The sequence below is a fragment of the Alosa sapidissima genome, chromosome 13 (assembly GCF_018492685.1).
Source record: "Alosa sapidissima isolate fAloSap1 chromosome 13, fAloSap1.pri, whole genome shotgun sequence".
Classification (NCBI taxonomy): Eukaryota; Metazoa; Chordata; class Actinopteri; order Clupeiformes; family Clupeidae; genus Alosa; species Alosa sapidissima.
In genome coordinates, this window is record NC_055969.1 from 34,385,969 (window position 1) to 34,398,198 (window position 12,230).

The 12,230-nt window shown below is 43.4% G+C and overlaps 2 protein-coding genes across 3 annotated transcripts in view; both read right to left on the reverse strand.

The window, feature by feature from the left end:
• Positions 1-2,057, reverse strand: part of LOC121679808 (nucleus accumbens-associated protein 2) — a 41,018-nt gene extending 38,961 nt beyond the window's left edge. Inside the window, 1 exon segment of the mRNA XM_042058842.1 lies at positions 1,848-2,057. The gene's annotated coding sequence lies outside the window, so the exon portion shown is untranslated.
• A 6,060-nt stretch (positions 2,058-8,117) lies between these two features.
• On the reverse strand, positions 8,118-11,505 carry LOC121679829 (transmembrane protein 250). 2 transcript variants are annotated; one of them, XR_006021440.1, is made up of 3 exons: positions 11,362-11,505; positions 9,797-10,809; positions 8,118-9,756 (listed from the first exon to the last, which is right to left on the reverse strand). XR_006021440.1 is itself a non-coding variant. In XM_042058866.1 (2 exons), exon 2 carries the CDS (start codon positions 10,606-10,608, stop codon positions 10,189-10,191), a length of 420 nt encoding a protein of 139 aa, XP_041914800.1. In that variant the 5' UTR covers positions 10,609-10,809; positions 11,362-11,505; the 3' UTR covers positions 8,118-10,188. The 2 variants fall into 2 exon arrangements, 1 of the variants encoding a protein (XP_041914800.1); XM_042058866.1 differs by having other exon boundaries at positions 8,118-10,809.
• Between the last annotated feature and the right edge of the window lie 725 nt (positions 11,506-12,230).

The following is a 12,230-nucleotide window of genomic DNA, read 5'->3' on the forward strand; positions in this document are numbered from 1 at the left end:
CCTGCCTGCCTGTCTGTCTGAGTGCCTGCCTGCCTGTCTGCCTGTCTGTCTGAGTGCCTGCCTGCCTGTCTGCCTGTCTGTCTGCCTGTCTGCCTGCCTGCCTACCGGCCTGCCTGCCTGCCTGCCTGTCTGTCTGCCTGCCTGCCTGTCTGTCTGCCTGTCTGTCTTCCTGTCTGAGTGCCTGTCTGTCTGTCTGTCTGTCTGCCTGTCTATCTGTCTGCCTGTCTGTCTGCGATATTAGGAGATCTCCACAGCGGGCCTCACTCAAGCAGCTCACTCTCACTCTCACTCAGACGGACTCCTCTTCTGCCCTCCACCTGTGTGTGTTTTACATGTGTGCTATGGCAAAGAGTATTCAACCTGACAAAGAGAGAGAGAGAGAGAGAATGAAAGAGAGAGTTAAAGTAAGACAGAGACTGAGCCAGAATGGGAGAAGCGAGAGAGAGAGAGAGAGAGAGAGGAAATATGTGTTAGGGAAAGAGAGTGAGAGGGAGACAGTAGGAGAGCATGTGTCAGTGTGTGTGTGTGTGTGTGTTTGTGAGAAAGAGAGAAACACAGGAAATGCCATAAGGCACATGCAACTTGCATAGGAAAGGAGCCATTGTGCCTAGTCACATGCCACGGCTTCATGAAAACCAGACTATGACACATGGTAGTCAGCAGAGAGAGGTTAGGCACACACAACTCTCTCCCTCACTAACACCAACACGCTGTTAAGAGTCTGGCCACAAACCCAGAGATCACTTGGACCACCATCTTTAAACGTCATTCAAAAGTGTGTCCAAGTCTCCAGGTGGGAAGATAAATCTTTCACTAAATCAGTATTATCTGTATTTGAATAAAAAAAGACTTTTTATAGGTTTGTTTTAGATGGGTTAGGTGTACGTCAGAATAAACTGAAGTTCTTGTCAATGCTTATGAATCACATATAGTAGGTTATCCTGTGGAAAATTAACTTTGAGTTTGCCAATCTCAAATCATTCCCTGATTTAGTACTTTTATTTCTAACGTTTGGCAACATAAACATTTTGTATTTAATGAATCAGAATGAACGTGAAATAATCTGGCATAATATCGTAAAAGATAAACTAATCGTATCCTGACGGTCTGAAATAGCTCAGCTTAATATTTGTTTGACGAATATGTATTCTGTCCAGCAAGAGTATTGTTGCACAGTAATGCCAAGGCTCCCCATTCCCCTGCAGTCTAAAACTGAGTGCCGTACCATGACAGGACGCCGAATTCTGCAAAGGTGGAGAAACTTCAACCATTATTCATTTCGGCGACCAGGCCCATCCAACACCATGCCGCTTTAAACACAAACATATGGACGCATATGGGTGAAAACTATTTGCACCTCACGGTAAGCGACTACCCGATCAAGGTGTGTTTATAGTCTATTTTGACACTGACGCCGAGCGATATCTGATAACATCACACCTTTACACTCAGAATATGTTAGGGATAAAAGTGTCATTTGTAACGTTACAGTGAGAGCTGTCCAAAGCCAGGGCCTATACAGTGCTACCGGAGACTGCCAACATTCCAGCGCTGCTGACTTTTATTTTTGGGGAATGAAGTTGCATTATCAAATCAATGTCATGATGCGGAGTATACCAACACGTCAAAATACACTTAAATACACGCACATCAAGCAATGAAGTCCAACAACAACAAGGAATCTGATTATTCTTTCATCCGGGCGACGCAGCGGCTATAAAATAATACGGCAGGGATATAAAAAATTAAGTAGTTCTTCAACGAGGAAATAAAACACGGAGAGCGTGTCACACAATCATGCGATGTAAAACATCAAGCGATATCAAGAAGGAAGGATCTTTTTTTACCCAATGTATCTCTCCGCCATAAAATTCGTCCTCTGCTCCGTACTGTGTTATTTCTTCCGATGCAAAGTTTGCAGGGTCCTTATTTGCCCGGCCAGGCCCCTGCTTCACCTCGTTTGATAGCTCTTTCCCTAGCTTTCTGCCCCCATCTCTCTCTCTCTCTCTCTCTCTTGCTCTCTCACTCTCTCTCCCCCTCTCTCTCTCTCTATACTGCGTGCCTGTTTCCAAGTCCAGGAAGTGATTTCGGCTCACATGGACGGCAGCTGAACTGCGCTTAGCCTGACATCATGCGCGCATGGGTTAGGAGTTTTAAAGACACAGACGGTACATACAGTAGGCTACTCTAGCTAACATTTTTAGAGAGAGCGGAAATCGGAGACCGACCAATGCCAATGGCCGCGACTGCTATCTAATTGCAAGTGTCCGATAGAATGAGGAAAGCTTGCCGCTAAGTTGTACAAGTTGGTGCCTGACATGTTATGTGAAATACAACTGGAGAATGTAAGGTGCAGATCTATGGTGCATGCTGGTCAGTGCAGTCCCATAGACCTGTACTGGACTATTTCTCAAGGGAAGTTTACACTAACATCAATTCCACGAATAAGCGTTTTTGCGCGTCACCCAGTCAGAAAAGGGCAAATCATATTTTGTAACTTCTGTACTAACAAAATTTTCCTGGCATTTGGAAAGTAGCCGCCGGCCACCATCCGTAGGGAATGTAATGCGACTATGGTTATGGTATTGGTTTCAGGTGCACCTTCATTTGGCCGTTGTAGAGAGACAGACAGACCTGCTAAAAGCATTTAGTGTGAAAATTATGATGATAACAATTTGAACAATAAACTCAACTGTCAATAATAATGATACTAATAACATGGATTATTATTCATATTCATATTAATATTATTGTTATTATTATTATTATTATTATTATTATTGTTATTATTATGTCCCTGGTTATCCATCCTGTCCCATCCAGATATGTCTGAAGGCTGTAGTTCCTTTTTACAGACAGCTATGTGTAGAAACCTCTGTGCTGCAACTGGGCAATGGTAATAGAAAAGGGAGAAAATATCCCAATCATCAAATCGGTCTAAGCACAAAAATGGTTTTCTCACTTGGGAGAAGTGAATAACTCCAGGAGAGTGGTGCGCAAGCAGGGTGTGTGTGTGTGTGTGTGTGTGGGAGTGTGTGTGAGTGTAGGTGACAGGGACCTGTTGTGGTGACAGGGTGGCAGATAGGGGGTGATTAACATCAGTCTCTCTCACGCCAAACAGCCGTGTGGATCCCTCATGGCACTGCATCATACTACACACACACATACACACACAGACACACACAGACACACACTACACACACACACACACACACACACACACACACACACACACACACACACACACACACACACACACACACACACACACACACACACACACACACACACACACACACACACACACACACACACACACACACACACACACACACACACACACACACACACACACACACACACACACACACACACACACACACACACACACACACACACACACACACACACACACACAGGGGCAGCCGTGGCCCACTGGTTAGCACTCTGGACTTGTAACCGGAGGGTTGCCGGTTCGAGCCCCGACCAGTGGGCCGCGGCTGAAGTGCCCTTGAGCAAGGCACCTATAACCCCTCACTGCTCCCCGAGCGCCGCCGTTGTAGCAGGCAGCTCACTGCGCCGGGATTAGTGTGTGCTTCACCTCACTGTGTGTTCACTGTGTGCTGTTTGTGTTTCACTAATTCACCGATTGGGTTAAATGCAGAGACCAAATTTCCCTCACGGGATCAAAAAAGTATATATACTTATACACACACACACTCTGACACCATGTCTTGAGCTCATTTCGTAGCAATCAGAAGAAATGTTCTGTGTCTCAGTGCAAGATCTCAGACAAAAGCAGCTGGCGGTGAGTGACAGCAATACACATGTAATAACAAGTGCTATGACCATCTCATCCAGCAATACACATGTAATAACAAGTGCTATGACCATCTCATCCAGCTGCTCTGGCCGGGATATGCATGTGTATGCACACACACCGGGATATGCATCTGGGAAATGCATGTGTATGCACACACACTGGGATATGCATTTGTATGCACACGGTGCAGTGGAAGGTGATGGAGATGCTAGACTGCAGCTCATGCCGTCATAATGACTAATTGTGCTTTGCGAGTCTGAGAGTCTGAGCCACAAGTGAATGGTGTGGCCACAATGACCACAACCAGCAGCAGGTGTTCTGTGGGAGCTGCATCAGCGCTGTTGAGACTGACCAAAGGCCGAAAGAGAGAGGGGCTCAAAGGACCCGCTTAAATGTCACGCAATCATTGTTTAAACATTATACAACAAAAGGAATTTACAGACCTCAAAACAATGGAAACATATGAGAATAAACATTTTATACATTGCAACACCATGCACTTCCACAGTGCACTGCCTTACCTGCCCATGTAAGTGCTTGTACATAAGGCGTACAGAAAGGCACCTTAAAGATAGAGTAGTGGAGCATAAATACGCTATAAGAAACAACAAGGGTGATCATCCTATGGCACTTCTATAGCTTCTATAGAGGGCATAGAGCATGCTGATCAGCCTATTAAGAGTAGAGTAGAGTAGAGATGAGTAGAGTAGAGTAGAGCATGCTGATCAGCCTAATAAGAGTAGAGTAGAGTAGAGATGAGTAGAGTAGAGTAGAATAGAGCATGCTGATCAGTAGAGTAGAGATGAGTAGAGATAAGTAGAGTAGAGTAGAGCATGCTGATCAGCCTATTAAGAGTAGAGTAGAGTAGAGAAGAGTTGAGTAGAGATGAGTAAAGTAGAGTAGAGTAGAGTGGAGATGAGTAGAGTAGAGTAGAGCATGCTGATCAGTAGAGTAGAGTAGAGTAGAGTAGACTAGAGTAGAGTGGAGCATGCTGATCAGCCTATTAAGAGTAGAGTAGAGTAGAGTAGAGATGAGTAGAGTAGAGTAGAGCATGCTGATTAGTAGAGTAGAGTAGAGATGAGTAGAGATGAGTAGAGTAGAGTAGAGCATGCTGATCAGCCTATTAAGAGTAGAGTAGAGTAGAGTGAGTAGAGTAGAGATGAGTAGAGATGAGTAGAGTAGAGCATGCTGATCAGCCTATTAAGAGTAGAGTAGACTAGAGTAGAGTAGAGTAGAGCATGCTGATCAGTAGAGTAGAGTAGAGTAGAGTAGAGCATGCTGATCAGCCTATTAAGAGTAGAGTAGAGTAGAGTAGAGCATGCTGATCAGTAGAGTAGAGTAGAGTAGAGTAGAGATGAGTAGAGTAGAGTAGAGTAGAGCATGCTGATCAGCCTATTAAGAGTAGAGCAGAGTAGAGTAGAGATGAGTAGAGTAGAGTAGAGCATGCTGATCAACCTATTAAGAGTAGAGTAGAGTAGAGTAGAGATGAGTAGAGTAGAGTAGAGCATGCTGATCAGCCTATTAAGAGTAGAGCAGAGTAGAGTAGAGATGAGTAGAGTAGAGTAGAGCATGCTGATCAACCTATTAAGAGTAGAGTAGAGTAGAGTAGAGATGAGTAGAGTAGAGTAGAGCATGCTGATCAGCCTATTAAGAGTAGAGTAGAGTAGAGATGAGTAGAGCATGCTGATCAGTCTTTCAGAGATGAGGATTGTCTCAGTAAACTACTACAGAGACAGACCCACAGTATTGGATTCTATGCTAATATTTCCAGGCCTTCATGAAAAGATACTGTATATCAGACCTCTTTTATAATTCCCTAACTTAACTGCAGTATTGTTGCGTTATAATTCCATAACTTAACTGCAGTGTTGTTGTGATCTCTCTTGATAGGTTGATGTATGGTCTCTTGTTGTATTTGGCCAGTGTTGTAATGTAACAAAGTACAAATACTTCGTTACTGTACTTAAGTAGAAATTTCACGTATCTGTACTTTACTTCGTTATTTAAATTTATGTCAACTTTCACTTTTACTCCACTACATTTCCTAGATAAAATGTATACTTTTACTCCGTTATATTTCCACTAAGCATCTTCGTTACTCGTTACTAAAACATAAAATTAGAAGAAATGTGTGCGACTGCAATAAGGGAGGTTTGGCGAAATCACTGCTCCTAGCATTACGCACGCTCCGCATGCTGCATGCTCTATTTCAGCGCTTGTTTGTTGCTAAAGGAGGAGGACGCACAACTGAAACCGCCATGGAAGCACGAGCACCTACTGGAGGACCTCCTGATGATAGTGGTGAACTCGGTGAACAGGGTAGTGGTGAAGAGAACGTCATACACCCGTGGCCGTATTTGCAAGAAATGTTTCTGTACATTCGCAGCTTCTGTGAAGCTGAACACTCGCTATACCTGCCTCAGCGGCCTGTGAAAGGCTATTTAGCATCGCAGGACTTGTCTTCAGTCCAAGAAGAGTAAGACTGAATCAGGCCCGGCGTGGGTAATTGGGAGAATTCCCGGTGGGCTGCTTCACTTTTGGGCCGGTCGAGGAAAAAATATTGACATTATTATTTTTTTTATTTTTTATTATTTAATGTAAGAAAGAGCAATTACCCTACATGATAAACCTATGCCTTGTTTGCTCAGAAGAGGGTGTAGTAAAGGAGTAGGCTAAATCACCAAACAACAATATAGCCTACCCATGCAAAAAACATGTAGCCTTAACATTAGTTCAATATGCCTCTTTGTGGAAGCGTGGGATAGGCTACATTTCAAAGGCTTTCTTTCTTTCTTTCTTTCTTTCTGTTTTTGTTAACTTGTGGAATAGTGGAATATTTTTTGTTAACTTCTCAGTTGAAGTGAATTATTATATAACCTCTCTGAAAAGTCCTAGAAAAGAATGTGATTTGGATTTGATGAGTGAGATTAAGAAGATATGGGAACCCTGAATATGCTTTATGCGTTACTATAAGAAAGCCAAAATAAAGTTCACAATAAAAGTTAAAAATAAAACCGCTTGCTTTTTACTTTTACTTCAAATACTTAAGTACATTAAATATCAGAAAATTACTTTTGATACTTAAGTACAGTATATATCAGATACTTTAAGACTTTTACTTAAGTAATATTCTGAAAAGGTAACTTTCACTTCTACCAAAGTCTTTTTCTAGTACGATACTTGTACTTTTAATCAAGTATTGCTTTCTAGTACTTTATACAACACTGTATTTGGCTTGTATGTTTCCCTTAAATGACTGACTGACATTTCTAATATGCTGTTGTGACTTCACCATGTGACCATCTTTTAACCTTTTGAAACATACCATTCTCTTGGGTACTTAGGCCACGCCCTGATGAAGACCCATTGAGTTTTATTTTATTTTTTATCATTGCTATGCACAAACTTCAAATAAAGGTTTTTTAAACATGATCCTTGGAGTCTGCTACTTTCACAACCTGAGCACTGGCCATCTCTCTTTTGGACACCTGGGACTAGATGGCAGTTTGGAGGGAAAAGTGTAGTGTTGTTGACTTACTAATTGAAGACACAAATTAAAAACAACAAAAGACAAATAACAGAGTTGGTGGTATTTCAGAGATGGATGCTCTAATGGGATGATAATATAATGTTCATTTTATGTGCATTATTATTATCATCACATTATATACCTAATGTGCTATTGCTATTATGCTTAGTGTAGGCATAAAATGTTGCATGGGACTAAAGCATCTGCCATACCATAACCATATACAGCTCTGGTAAAAAATTAAGAGACTACTGCACATGTGTGTGTGTGTGTGTGTAGGGATAGTAACCACTGCACATTTTTCTGATGTTATCCTACGGTTGCTGAGTGACATTCGGATGAGTTGACAGTTATATTCAAAATTAAGAGACCACTGCAAATTTGAATTTGACCGTTGAATGCTCATAACTCAGCAACCATAGGATGACATCAGAAAATGTGCAGTGGTTACTATCCCTACACACACACACACACATGTGCAGTGGTTACTATCCCTACACACACACACACACACATGTGGAGTGATTACTATCCCTACACACACACACACACACATGTACAGGGGTCTCTTGATTTTCTCCATAGAAGATGTATATAACAATATATACAACACAAGCTGTCAGTTAGCAAGAATAAAGTAGAGAAGGCCTTTTATTTTTCTTGTTTGAAATGATATTTTCTCAGGTGAGCACCTATAAAAGAGAAATCTTTTAGCAAAATAGGGCCTGTGTGTAAACATGCAACATCAGAGATACAGGAAACAAGTCAACAAAAGTTAGTTTTTTATTTAATGTTTAATAATCATCGATAATTCTTCCTGAGAGGCCTTTTGAGATCTGAAGAATTAAAAGTTCCCAAAAGAGTGCCCTGCACTGGTACACTCCGACCTTGTGTGTGTGTGAACCTCTGCGAGTTGTTGGCGAGTTCTCAGCTGGACATGTGTGCTCCGTGTTTGACGTGAGTGATGTGTTCGCGCTAACGCCGTTTGGCAGCTCCAGGGGCACCACTTCCTCCTCGCAGCGGCACAGGCAGATTGTGCCTCCATGCGTGTGATGCCCCCTGCTTCCCAATGTCACGGCACAAAGGGTCACACTAAAATGTCTGATTTGCCAAGTATGAGGCATATGATGTCTTGATCCCAGAACAAAGAACGCTTGTGACTCCCCCCAGCGGGCTCTTGCCAATGTTGGGCGCGTAATGCCATGGGCATCACACCACTCTGCTTGGTAGTACAGACGCTGGGGTGTGTGTGTGTGTGTGGGGGGGGGGGGGGGGCATTGGGCATGGTGCTACTGGCCTCAGAAGCCTGAAGAGGGTAACAATCTGTTTTAGAATGAGGCCTTTAATGACCATGTGACTCTTAGCTACTGTAGCACGGCCAACCACAAGAGGCCACAATGCCAACCTTTCAGGAAACAGCCAGTGGACAGTGCAATGCACTGATGAGGGACATATTGGCAACAAATAGCCTAAGCAGCGCATTACTGAACACTCAGAAACTGCACACAAAACACACACATTGTTCCATTGCACCTTATATAAACCATCAACATTACTGAATGTTAAAAAAAGAACAAAATAAATAAAACAAGAAAAGCTGAACAAGTTTAGTTACAGAGACTTCAAGTACACTTTCATCTGTGTATACACATGCAATGGCCCCAGAAAGCATTTAGACACTTGAAGCACATAAAAATAAATTTTATTACTGTTAAAAAAAAAAAAAAAAAACGGTCAAAATAAGTGGAATTTTAAAAAGGAAAGACGGCACAAGCACACTTCTCATTCCAATGGTCCCCATAATACAGGAGCTTGCTAGGACATAAACAATAGGACATAGTTTAAAATTAAGACAAAAAGTATTTGGACACCGGAGAAAGGCTTCAGCGAAGGTCACAGTTACAACATCTTAGTATTTACTTCAGCTTTCAGAACGGCTTGGCAACACCTAGGACAGGACTCCGCGCGTTTCGCTGTTAGCGGTGTGGCGTGTCCGCCATATTTCAGACAGAAACGTTTTCAGTTCATCAGAGCGTCTGTGAGGTTGTCATGGTAGCCCATGGTCATTCTAAGATTTTAAAATATTCTTTGAACACGCCAGAAAGCTATCTCTATCCTGGGCTCATGTGTCGAAAGCTGCACTCTTTCTTTGCATGTTCTCTTGTGAACTTTATTCTAGGGTTCTTCTTTTCTAAGCTAATGAAATGTTTCAACCGCATTCCTCCTGCGGTTACCAGACACACTGATCCTGTTTTGATAGTTTGTGAGTTAAAGGGTATCGCCATTCTTTCACAAATGACAACCTGTTTTATTTTCTTTAGTAGAACGTTTTTCAATGGATACAATACCAGGATATCTAAGCACCCTTGGGAAATGTAATCAGCTTTTTGATGAAACAGCCGACCTGTCTACCTGTCTACCTGTCTACCTGCCTACCTGTCTACCTGTCTAAACTCTTTTTTGGGCCACTGTCTCTCCATTCACTTTTTTCCCGCCCTTGTTGGAGTTTCCCTTTAGGACACCGTGTGAGATCAGAGTGCTTCCCCAACCACCTCCACACCACGTGACCCCGACTGCCGAGTTTAGGTACCTTTTAGTACAAGAGAGGCTCGTCCATTTCTGTGTGTCCGGCAGACCTACATGAGAGGCTAGTCCATTTCTGTGTGTCCGGCAGACCTACATGAGAGGCTAGTCCATTTCTGTGTGTCCGGCAGAGCTACATGAGAGGCTAGTCCATTTCTGTGTGTCCGGCAGACCTACATGAGAGGCTAGTCCATTTCTGTGTGTCCGGCAGACCTACATGAGAGGCTCATCCATTTCTGTGTCCCCGGCAGACCTACATGTCCACGAAGACCATGAAACACCAGCCGAGGCCGCCCACCAGGAACATGGTGACATGCATGCAGTAGATGAGGAGGTCGTTGAGGAGGCTGAAGTCCAGCCTCTGGTGTCCGAGTAGCAGCAGGATGATGGACAGCTTGTACTGCAGCCGCAGGAAGACGCGCACGCCCACGTACTGCAGGCAGAAAAGGGCGGACAGCGCCACCCACAGGAGGGAGGTGAACAAGCTGCAGCCGAAGTAGAGCAGGAAGCGCACGAAGCCGTACATCAAGCGCGACTTCAGGTACAGGTCGAAGTTGTTGTACTTGGAGCGCACCAGCTGTGCGGTGCGCGCCGGGCCGCAGGCCGAGTGCATGCAGGTGGTGTGGGGGCCATGGAAGGAGCGAACCCGCCGAGGGATGGGGATCACAGGCATGGGTGGGCTAGGCGAGCCCCAGGCTGCGGCGGCGGGGCCAGGCCCAGCTGCGGGTCTGCACTGCTGAAGGCAAGGCCGAGCTCCTCATCGTCCGCACGTGTACGTGCAGGCAGGTCTCCTGCACACTATAGCATCTCTCACTGGCACGCTGTCGCTCTATCAGGCATGGCATTCAGTGGCTGGGTCCATGGCAACAGAACTCTACAAACAACGCAAGTCAAACATTAGTAAGCCAGCCACACACCTGCTTTTCATCTCATAATTGTGTGTATGAATTATTACAACAGAAACACTATTACCAGCACCCTTCCTCTCACTCACTCTTTCTATGATTTACAATACACTGACCATGCCATGACAACAACAGTTAATATCAGTTTAGTAATATCAGTTTCGTCACTGTTTATTAAACCTCTAAAAGGCAACGCTTAAAACAAAATAAAGCTCGTGTGGGCCAGCAGGAATCCACACTTCTTCTTCATAGTCTGTCTAGCTAGCTAGCCTACTACTCTGCCCGTGCAAATACAAAGCGAGAAATACAATATCAATTAAGTAATTAACAGGGGAACTGTGTTCTTCACATGAGGATCAAAACTGAAAGGACTATTCTAATGTTGTCTCTAAATACCCGATCAACCGCTAAGCACAGGCACGAATGCATTGGCTAACCAAAATTGTTGGCTAGCAATCTAAACAAGGACGCAAAGATTGCAAAATGGATATACACACTCATGGCCCTGACAGCATAATTACCGAGATGAAGTCTCTGCAAGAGTTGTCAACAAGCGTGTGGGTTTGTAATCATGTCATCAAGAAGACCAATAAACATGTAATGTGAAAATGCAGTCAATGGCTTGCAATGGTTAATTCCGATGCGAAGTCATGGGCGTTTCAGAGTGCGGCATGTCGCAAAACACATGTCGTACAGCGTTGCCCCAACAACATGTCCTATCGGTACACACACATTGTCAGTCTCCACCATAAGTAACAATTAGCCTAAACATTATGCAATATTTGTGTCAAAACTGCAGTTTTTCGGGGAATTGCCTAATATTGGACATAAACTCTGCATAGTAGGCTACTGCAGAAACACACTATTTTGTAGCCTGCATGAAAATATTACTGTGCGCTTCGCTTGACCATAAATGTAGGCTAATAAATGTTTTTGTAAGGGAAGGACTATGATTGAGTCGTTAATAAGTGTGATGATTAAACGTATTTGGTCCATGTTAAAAGTAAAAAAATCGAGCTGGTGGAAGGTGTCTTGTTATGGCACAGTAGGCTATAATGCACAGGTTGAACCTAAAAGAATGTCTTGTTTTCAATTCAGGAAGCATAACTTAACGCAGTTTATCAAAAGAGGCTGTAATATCAGCCTATTTCGAACAGTTGCCCATGTTAACCATTAGTGATCTTTGGTCAACTTATAGCACAGTTGCACAGAAGAGATACAGTAGCTGTGCACTGATGACATATGAGCTATTCTAGCCTACATTTATTTTCAATGTATAGACCTCATAGGTTTAACCCTGACATAAGGAACTTTACACTACTTTTGTGTGTTAAAAATATGATCACTTAAATGAAACTTGTGGTAGCGAGTGAAGCCTGTGCGTAGGAAT

Excerpts from the sequence above, each read along its gene's own strand:
- LOC121679829 (XM_042058866.1), bottom strand. The coding sequence starts at position 10,608 with ATGCCTGTGATCCCCATCCCTCGGCGGGTTCGCTCCTTCCATGGCCCC.